The following is a 10,460-nucleotide window of genomic DNA, read 5'->3' as shown; positions in this document are numbered from 1 at the left end:
AAATAAAAAGGCTCACAATCTGGCACTCTCGCAGGTACCTGACAAAACAAAATTGTTTACACAGCTGAAGTAGCCGGCTAATTCAAAAACGCTTGAAAAAGGGGAGGCACTGCAGAAGAAGAGGGCCGCTCCGGTCCGATGACACCTCGAGAATCGCAAACACACAAAGAGATGAGAAAGGCTGGCAGGAGAGGAGGTGGAGGAGAGGGAATAAACCATGCCTGACTAACAGCGAGTGGGTCTCTGAGGAGCTCTCACTGGCTCGTAAATTCAAGCTCAAGGTCCAGGGGAGTGCATTCAGTCAGCATGTCGGCACAGCAATGTGTAGCTCGGCTGTGTGTCCACAGGCTCAGCAGCAGGGCCCACACTGCACACACCAGCAGCTGTCCAGTCCAAACAGTGGAGAAACACACACACACAAGAAAAAGGGAAACACCAGCCAGCGCTGGCTTTATTTGTATCCTGAATCAGAAAAAGGGGCACGCCGTGTTTTCCCTTAGGTTTGTTGTATGACTGCACAATATATTTGTTATTTAAAGGTGCGCTAAGCGATGTCACACGTGTTTTAGGCTAGAACATTTGCTGTCACATACAGCAAAAGCATCTCCTCCCTATCTGCTAGCTCCCTTTGCCCTGAATACACTGTAAAAAATATCTCCTCACTATCTGCTAGCTGCCTGTCCCCAGAAAAAACTGTAAAAAACATCTTCTCCCTATCTGCTAGCTGCCTGTCCCCAGAACACACTGTAAAAAGAAAACATCTCCTCACTATCTGCATGCTGCCTGCCCTCAGAACACACTGTAAAAAACATATCCTCACTATCTGCTAGCTGCCTGTCCCCAGAACACACTGTAAAAAGAAAACATCCCCTCACTATCTGCTAGCTGCCTGTCCCTAAAACACACTGTAAAAAACATCTCCTCGCCGTCTGCTAGCTGCCTGCCCTCAGAACACACTGTAAAAAACATCTCCCCACTGTCTGCTAGCTGCCTGTCCCTTGAACACACTGTAAAAAACCTCTCCTCACTATCTGCTAGAAGTAACAAGTAACAAGAAGTTACGTAAAGAAAAATTGATAATCGAACATTAAAAAACGTAGGAAAAAGGGTTAAAAAAATCATGGGAAAAACTGACAAAAACTTGGACAAAAAGTGACAAGGAAGCCAGGATAATCTTCAAAAACGTCAGGGAAAGTAAAATATTTGATTATATATTTTTGATTATATTCAAAATATTGGAATGTTTTGACCCAGAAAAACTAAAAATTGCATCAAGGTCAACGGGGAAGACAACACAAGGGTTAAAACTCACAGAAGAAAGTTGCAGCGTTTGTGATGCAGTCAGTTCTTAAATAAAATGAGAATCAAAGTCATAAAAAAAAAGGTTTTATTTGATTTAAATCCAACAAGCAATTTGTTTGCGTTTTGTATTTTAGCAGATTTCTGAAAGCAGCAGAAAGGCAAAACTGAGTACACTTTAATATCTGTTTATGTATCGCAAGAAATATCGTTCTCGCGAAATATCTTTATCGCGATATTCAATGTATTTAGCTATAATCGTGCAGCCTTAGTTTGTGGGAGACTCAGTTGCGTGTATTTGGAGGAGTTTTAAACCTTAAGAAAAAAATAAAAAAGATTTCTAATAGCATATCAATGTCTCAAACTTTGGGAAAGCGAGAGCAGATAATAATTAAATAACACTCAAAAAGCTTAAAAACAAAACTTGCTGACTACAATCATTAGATCGGAGAAATGTCATGTAGTTAGATTTGATGCTCACATTGATTTTACATTCTTTCAGCTTTGTTGGTGCCAAAAACGACTTGGTTGCAGCGCCTAGGATCTTCTAATGAGAAACCCGGACATGCTGATGTTTAACTTGAGCCTTTCAATTTAATCTGGGTGATTGATCAGGAAAATTCATTGATTTCATCCATGAATCATCTCGCGAGAGTCTGTCTGGTATCGATTGGCGTGTCTGTGCAGTGAGGAGGGCTGACTGAGGAGGCAATCATTGCAGGGGGGACAGCCCTTTGTATAGAGACGGACTGCAGCAGCATAGATTCGGTTAGGGACATAATAACCATTATTCCCCCCCCCCCCCCACACACACACAATGCCAGCCACTACTGCCTGGAAATGGCCTGGTCGCAAACGCGGGAGAGAGAGAGAAACATTACCTAATAACCAGCCACTTTGCACAACAGTGGCAGGAGGAGATGTCTTGTTCAAATGTTTTGTCATGGTTACTTCGGCAGTGAGCAGGAACACTTGTGTTTACCCTGTTGGGTGGGTGGGTGTGTGTGTGTGTGTGTGTGGGGGGGGGGGCTGTTTGCTCTGAGAATGGGTGCATTGTTATCCCATGACACACAGTCTGACACTGCAGGCTTCAGTGTCCAGGGACAATAACTGGTGAGCCAGCAGCAAAACAGGGCATTAGGTAGGTAAGGAGTGTGTGTGTGTGTGTGTGTGTGTGTGTGTGTGTGTTTGTACAGGAGGACCTGCATATCTGACAAATAGACTCACGTAGCTCTGCAAAATGAATCAATTAGTTGATTAATTGCCGACTATTTTGATAATCCAATAATCGATTAATTCCAGCTTCTTAAATGTGTATATATTTGTTAGCTTTGTCTCTCTTCTGTGACAGTAAACTGAACATCTCTGAGTTGTGGACAAAACAAGACACTTAAGGACATCACCTTTGGCGTTGGAGAACTCTGATCCACATTAGTCCCCCTTTTCTGATATTATAAGTAGCAAAAATACTAAGCGATTAATCAAGAAATTATCTGACAAAAATAATCAACAATGAAATGTGATGGTTAGGTGCAGCCCGAGACTCATATGCAGTAAGCTACTGTATTGGTTCAAATTACTGTAATAAGGACTACAAAGAGCATTAGAAGACACTTGAGTTAAAATAGGGGCCAGTCTGCACGACAGGGGGCCAACCTGTTGACAGAAGAAGCTGGAGATTCAATACCTAGGTAAAGGATTTCCTCCTGTCTGTTTGCACACACACACACACACACACACACGGTGGATGCATGTGTGACAGAGAGACAGAGCAGGGAGGACACACGTTGTGATCCATTGCAGAGGGCCAGTGTGTCCCCAAAGGCCTGACAAAGCGCCTGCTGTCTTTCATCTGATCTCTGCAGTAAACCCTGCTCTAATTCCTGTTACAGCAGCTTCCGGGGGCCGCACATTGTTCAACTCAACCAACAAGCTGCAGTCAGTGCTCAAAAGTGACCTGAAAGCAATCTCATTAATATTTAACTAGATATGAAAATAAATCAGTCTTTATGAACACGCCAAACCCCTTTTTAATAGCCCATAGCCTATAACTAACTTATTATAAAAATCCTTTGATTAGGAGCGTTTCAGTCCCCTGCTTGTGTGGGAATCTGTCGGGAGGAGGAAGTCAAAGCCCAACAGAAATATACAGTTCCACATCCAGCGACATAGAAACCGAGCTTAGCCACAAATGTCTCATGTTAAGAGATGACAAATTGGAATACAGGCCAGAAATATGTGCTTTTTCAACCCACTTGTGTTGTGATCTGAGTCAGACTAGCCTGGCACAGAATCCAAGGCATGTCACATTACGTACCTCAATATAGCCGGCCAGCGCTGGAACCACAATGCCCAAAATAAGGACAGATATGGCAGGGAGTGAACCCATCTTCCAGGATCTCCGGTTCTGCTACTGGGAACAAGTTATATCCTGGGAGCTCTGCGGGGAAGCTGACGTCCGTCCGGGAGAATAGAGGGCTAACCAAGTCCTGGGAGAGAGGTGAGAGACCTATCCAGGAGAGCGGGACGCGTCCGGCTCTGCTTGTCTTGTTACGCGGGCTTGAATGTCGGTGGCAGAGTCTGCGTGTCTCTGGAAATGTGGACCGTGTGGCGAGGCTGCTCTCTCTCTGATACCTCTTCCCTCCCTCACTCCCTCAATCCCTCCCTCTCCCCTCTTTCCTCCCTCCCTCTCCACCTCCTCCTCTGGCACAGCTGATCCACAGAGCAGAGCGCAGCGCGCCACCAGGCGGCCTGCTACAGAATCACAAGACACAATTACTCAGGACATTTCTACCTGATCATTGACTGTATAGACACTAGCCTGCGACACACAGTTAAGGCTAATAATAATAAGAACAGGCTTATAATAATACCTACATTTATCTGTTAATGCACCTGTTTTTATGAGTTGCAGTGGTGGAAGGTGCATATAGGCCCCAGGTTCGGTGCTTTATAGATATGTGGCTCTTTCTTCCATTCTTTATTCACAGTCAGTGGTGGTTCTACATTGAATTACACCCCCCCCCCCCTTCCCAAAAAACCCAAACAAAAAACAAGCAAATTCTGCATACTTTTTGTGCATTGCACCTATATAGTATTGTTTATACTATAATAAAGGGTTGTGTATATTCATTTCAAGTTCTGATAACTCATACTGTCATGTTTTGTGCAGAATTGTGTTCATTGTCTGTTGAAATTGTAAGAGGTGGAGATTGTGCACCTTATAAAGGGGGTTTCCGGTTGTAATTCCAATAGTTAAATAACTGGATTCTCTTAAGTGGTTTTTTTCTAATGAAGGATTTGTGCAACTTAGAAATATAATGTTCTCTTTCACTTATGTTGTAAGATGTAACAAGAGCAGAGAGCAACAATAACATAAATATTAAGACTGATGTACAAATAAAATATAGACTAAATATTGAAAATAGTACAAATCCTTCATCACACAAATTTGAAAACACTAAGGAGAATCTAATTAATACAGTATAGCACTAAAAACAGAAAACAAACTGGACTTTTTTGGCCTTCCTTGTTGCAAAATGTAATTAATCGTATGAAATCTGCTCCCTTATTGAGTGAGTGACACTGATGAAGCAAAGGCCAGGGAGCCGTTCCCGGTTGACATCCAGTATGACAACTTTAATTTGGAAAAGCTCCTCTCTGCTTGAGCCACAGTGACAGGCAGAGTAAGTGCAATCCTGAGAGCAGTCCAACATTTGGGGTATATCTCCATTAGATAGGCTACTTAAATAAATTCAATTCAGTTTTATTTATTAAGCGCTAAATCACAACAACAGTTATCTCATTGCGCATTTCATAAAAGAGCAAGTCTAGACCGTACTCTGGGATAATATTTACAGAAAACCCAACAACTCCAAACTCAGATCCAGAGCCAAAAACACCTGCAGGAAGCGATAGGAGGAGACGAGATGGGCGAGAGAGCACAAGACTCCGGGAAAGGGAAGAAGTTGAGTTAGTAACAAGCATTGATGGGATGAGGTTGCACACAGATGGAGAGAAGGAGGAAGAGAGAGGTGTGCTCAGTGCATCATGGCAAGTCCCCCAGCATGCATGAAAGTGATAAGCTCAAGGGGGCTCATGGTCCCCCTGTCCCGTCCCCCCCAAACTAGCTACTAGAAACTAGCCAACAATATTCGGGCCTACAAGTCCAGCTGAAATGATTAGACTAAATGGGAGTATTTTTATTTTAAGTATATTTTCCTGATGAAAACTTGTAAAAGAGCATTGATACTTTTACTCCTACTTCTTCCACCATTGGCTTCTTACTTTGCAGGAAAGAAAGTACAGGCTACATGTAATCAAACAGCGTACTTAAGCATAAGGTACTTGTACTTTACTTAAATATTTCCATTTGATGCTACTAATTCAGGAGCTAATAATTCTGCATGTTGTACGTTATGAGGAGAAAGAGGAATAAAAACTGAGCAAGTGATCGAATTAGTGGGAAGCTTGTCTTTGATTCGAAGATAATGTGATGGTTAATATTTAATTTGCTTTGTTCAGACACAGACACACACCTTCAGTGATTTGATTGCGCTGTCCCCAACTCATTTCTTTCTTCCTGAATTGTCAGTTATTTCTCTCTGATGGCTTATGGGAAGAAAAAAAAGCGCCATGTAAATTTAATCTTTGCTCCAGGCAGGACACTCAGTGGTTATTAATGTTGGAAAACATCACCCAGTAGACGTGTTTCAACAAGCTGAATTTGCACATGTTACTGTAAGTCTGGTCTTGGGACATGTCGATTTGATCCCAAGATCCCAGAAAACCGAGCGGATAACTAGTTTTCTGTTTTAGCTCCCCAGGTAAAAGAGGTCCAGTGAGAATAAAGACCAAACTCTATTTCTGGAAGCTGCACTTCATCTTTTTTTGGCTAATAACACTTACTTCATTGCTTAATTTGCTCAAATTGCTTAAAATGTGAAGTTATATCCAACATCACTTTTCCCTCAATCAACAACAACAAACACTGCACTCCTTACAAATTAATGTAATAAATGCAATATACCAGTCCAATGGTGTCCACAATACTATAATAATAATTCATGTCATTGGTGTATTATAGAAGTTTCCCTTAGTCATGTAGTTAAGAGCACTGTAGGCCAGGATTTTTCTGAATTCCTTAATTCATTTTCATCTACCCCCCCCCCACCCCTTCAAAATTTAAATTGATAAAGTGAAATATAAGTAATAATTTCATAAACACCTATACATATACAGTGAACTGACACAACTGAAATAACTCCTTAAAGAATAAATGTTTTGTAAATTGGCGGTACTATACTGTTTAAATATATGTACATATACACACACACACAGTATATACATTTATTTCAGAGTAGTATCAGTCTGAGTTAATATATTTTTTAATACTTTTGTATATGAACTGCCTTCCAGTGGTCATCATAGTAACGTTGTGTTTTACCGGAAGTAGAATTATACTGGTGTCTAACTTGACACCAGTACGTGTATCTGATTCTATTTACTCACTATAAATTGTAATCTCCAACTGTGACCGATATACAATAAAAGAAACAGACAATTTCCATCATTTATCTAGTTTGGTCTCATCAGAAGTACAACATTTCTCTTTCGGTTTGTTATTTCACTGTATTTTGAAAATATCAACCGGAAAGGGAAGTTTGCTGTTATGGCACAAAAACAATTAGTTCCAGCATAATTATTTGTCCTTATTTCGAGGTCTGAGTAAAATTAAAAAAGAAAATATTGAGTATTAAGATACACGATTACTCCAAGGCCAGATGTGCTAGTTTTTTTCTGATAGCGTCAGTTTGTCAAGTGTATTTTAAAAGTATTCACCGAAAGCCTACTGTCATGTCTGCATTGACGCTAACTTGACGAATTTAATGGCGCAGTCCCTCTTAGTGACCACCAGAGGGCAGTAAACACAGCTGATTTAGATTTCGGTTAACCGTCGTCTCCTGTCATCTCCAGATTTTTACAGAAAAAAACGACTTTAAAATATTGAAAAAAACACATGTTTAAAGCATATGTAACGTGAGCCTAAGATAGCATTGCTTCCTTAGGTAGAATTCTATATAACAGCACATCAATAAAAGTATTGAACAACAGCTTAAATTTCAATTGGGCGACTTGGTGTCTCATTTTTCTGATTGGCTCTACTAAAATTGTTCATGAAGTTGTGACCACCAATAATAAACACGTTAGCGGTAACATCGCTAACCTCTTTAAAATATCATTATTAAATCCTGAAGACTTTTCGTTGAAGATAATGTTTGAAATGATCCTAAACTGCTTTTTCTCTAGAGTAAATAAACACCAATCAGAAGCCACGCTCCATCATGTTGCCAGGCAGATTATGTTAATATATGCAACGCAGCCGTCTCTGCAGCTACCATTCTGAGGTAAGAACAACTTGTACGCTTTCTACTAAATGTAAGAAAACTAGGATTTACTTTACGACTACGTATGTAGCTCGACTGCTCGGTAGTCTTTCAGTTGATATACATTTTATGTGCGGGGCGTTTTGGCGCATTTGTATCGGTAGAAAATATACGCTTTTTCTTTGGGTCTCTTCGGATGTGGTTGTTGTTGTTAGTCCCACCCAAAATGGAGACCGTTCTTCCTTGTTAACAGATTCGAAGGGCTGGGCTCAACTAGAATAGGGGGACGGGTGGGTCTATCTAAATTATTCGGGCTTTTATCGCTTTAAAAACACTTGTGTTCAAAATCTTAGAATGCGGTCCACTTCCTGCTGCCTGACAAGTTATGTTTAGCTCTAAGGTCGGCGTTACATTGGGACTATATGGCCGTAATGCTAATGTTGCGGTGCAGTAAATGCCCGGGTTTCTATAGCGCTGTTTTTTGTGGTATGGTCCAGTTGGGACTGAGAACCTGCGGGTTAAAATAGGGGGGAATTGAATTTATTATTGATTATACCAACTAGGTTTCTGAATGAGTTAACCGAGTCGTGATTTTTACGGTGGCTTTTGTGCCGAAATGCGGTTGTTTTTAAACACCGTTTCCCGGGTGGCCTCGTGAGCAAACGTTAACCGCGTTTTCCCTTGTACCCCCGCTGAGAGTCTGGTCCTGTGTGACAGCTCTGAACAAGAAGTGACACGCTGCTATATTTTGGGCGTGCATGTCATGTCAGACAGATATAGCTGCGTCTGGAGACCCAAAAATACGTGTTGCAGCATGCACGTGGGGTTGAATTCAGTGCATCTTTGCTCAGAAATGGCTGCTGCGGTGCCTCAGTGTTGCAGTCAAACAGCTGTTCAGCGTCGAGTGCATAGTATGACTTTGATAAAGCTGTAACAGTAGAGGCTCCATCATCCATTCATGTGAATAATACAAAACCATATGCACATTTCTACAGTAACCCCACATTTTCTTTTAAATATAATGTTGCGTCAGTATTTCTGAGATGATACATCACCAGGCAGCCAACCATCCTTATTTTGCTTTGTATCTGCAATAACCACTGCTGTTTAAAAAAATAACCCCAATCCTGTTGTCTGTGTGTGTATTACAGGCGTCCCTGGCTGCCTCAAGAGCAAAGTGATAGGTGACGTGGTTGGCAACAGACCTGGCACTGTGCTGCCATGGAGACCAAACAGGAGCCATCCGCTGTGTGGAGTCAGACATCTAACAATGATTCAGTCAACGGCACACAGGTCTGAACAGTCTATGAAGTGCTATATTAGAGTCATCATAAGCAATAGAGATGGATGCAGTACATTTACATGCACCGGAGGACGATTGTCTTTCAAACACACTGACCAGATAATCTCTCTTCTGTAAACTGCTTCTAGTTCCTGCTAAACCTCCAAAATTCAATATGTACTTTTATATTTATAGCTAACAGAGAATAGTGGGGCTTTCCAAGTAGTTGTTTCTCACTCTTTAAAAGGACTTCAGAAGGACAAAAACGCATCACAATTTCACCCACACATACTATGTTGATGTAGGATTCATGGGGGGCGAGTTCCAGTCAGAAAGTATGATGATGATTATGATGAGGTTCCTGGTGGCTCAAAGCCTGTGTGTCTTGATCACATTTATTTCAGGTGCATTTTGAAGGCGGCACAGTGGCCCAGATAGTGTACAGTGGCGATCAGGCGGAGCGAGGACAGCAGCAGGTGGTTTATACAGCAGACGGGAACTCCTATACCTCTGTAGAGTCGGCAGAGCACACACTGGTTTACATCCATCCTGCAGATGGCACTCAGGTAAGAACAGATCTTTTAAGAACTTACGTGACACAGGAACATCAAACATTGAAGGGAAGAACAACAGTGTTGTGTTGACCCTGGCTTTTATGGTAAGGTCAGCTTGACCCTGTTTAAAGGTCCCAAGGCATGAAAATTTCAATTTCAGTTTTATTTTTTAACATTAATATAAGTTCCCCCAGCCTGCCTATGGTCCCCCGGTGTCTAGAAATGGCAATAGGTGTAAACCAAACCTTGGGTATCAGGCTCCGCCTTTGAAAATAAAGTATGCTGACCTTGGATTTTCACCATCTGCGGATCGGCTCCGCTGCATGTCTGCTCCGTGCTCCGCTGTCCTTCAACACCCACCAGGTCTGGATTTGTTGCGGAACGGCTGCGGCTATGACCCGACAGCTGAAGTCACGAGGACCCACAAGGTCTTGCAAATTCATGTAGGATAGTACCACAAAACCAACAGTGTGTTTCCATCCAGAGGAGTAGAGAAGAAACAAATCTGCGTGTAGCACGGTGAGCACTGGGTATTTTATTTAGAAAACTGAGCAGAGCTTTTATTTTATTTCTGTGCTTGCCTTCCTGTCCCGCACAATCTGAATTGTGCTGAATAGCCGTGGAGCTCTTCGGGGACCGACAAAAATAGAAGTTTTGCGTATCTGCTCCGAAGTCGTAACGCAACCGTTCCGCGGTCTGTGAAAATACACACATCAACTTTAATGGAAACCTGATGTCTCCGCAGCCGTTCCGCTGTTGGTGGAAATTGTGGGTCAGATTGGCCAATCTGGAATATTCCTCTTATGACATCATAAGGGGAAAGGTTACCACCCCTTTGTGTGTTTTGCCCGCCTAGTGATTTTAGCCCAGCCATGAGAGAGAGAGAGAGAGAGAGAGAGAGAGAGAGAGAGAGAGAGAGAGAGAGAGAGAGAGAGAGAG

General features: G+C 42.0%; 2 protein-coding genes across 14 annotated transcripts in view; one reads left to right on the top strand and one right to left on the bottom strand.

The window, feature by feature from the left end:
* aplp2 (amyloid beta (A4) precursor-like protein 2) overlaps window positions 1-3,908 on the bottom strand; it is an 88,213-nt gene extending 84,305 nt beyond the window's left edge. For 4 of the 9 annotated variants that reach the window (XM_034866470.1, XM_034866498.1, XM_034866502.1 and 1 more), the window contains exon 1: window positions 3,617-3,907. In XM_034866470.1, the coding sequence (XP_034722361.1) occupies window positions 3,617-3,688 (72 nt within the window). In that variant the 5' untranslated portion in view covers window positions 3,689-3,907. Of the gene's footprint in view, window positions 1-3,616 lie in introns of all 9 variants that reach the window. The other 5 variants (XM_034866484.1, XM_034866476.1, XM_034866491.1 and 2 more) reach the window with 2 other exon arrangements.
* A 3,740-nt stretch (window positions 3,909-7,648) lies between these two features.
* The window catches only part of prdm10 (PR domain containing 10), a 20,631-nt gene continuing 17,819 nt past the window's right edge, over window positions 7,649-10,460 (top strand). The window contains exons 1-3 of one of the 5 annotated variants that reach the window (XM_034866353.1): window positions 7,649-7,706; window positions 8,837-8,978; window positions 9,372-9,533. In XM_034866353.1, coding sequence (XP_034722244.1) covers window positions 8,907-8,978; window positions 9,372-9,533 — 234 coding nt within the window. In that variant the 5' untranslated portion in view covers window positions 7,649-7,706; window positions 8,837-8,906. The other 4 variants (XM_034866376.1, XM_034866368.1, XM_034866357.1 and 1 more) reach the window with 4 other exon arrangements.

The sequence above is a fragment of the Etheostoma cragini genome, chromosome 3, assembly GCF_013103735.1.
Source record: "Etheostoma cragini isolate CJK2018 chromosome 3, CSU_Ecrag_1.0, whole genome shotgun sequence".
In the NCBI taxonomy this organism is placed as follows: Eukaryota; Metazoa; Chordata; class Actinopteri; order Perciformes; family Percidae; genus Etheostoma; species Etheostoma cragini.
The sequence above is the reverse complement of the archived record's forward strand: the minus strand, read 5'-3'. Positions and strand labels throughout refer to the sequence as shown.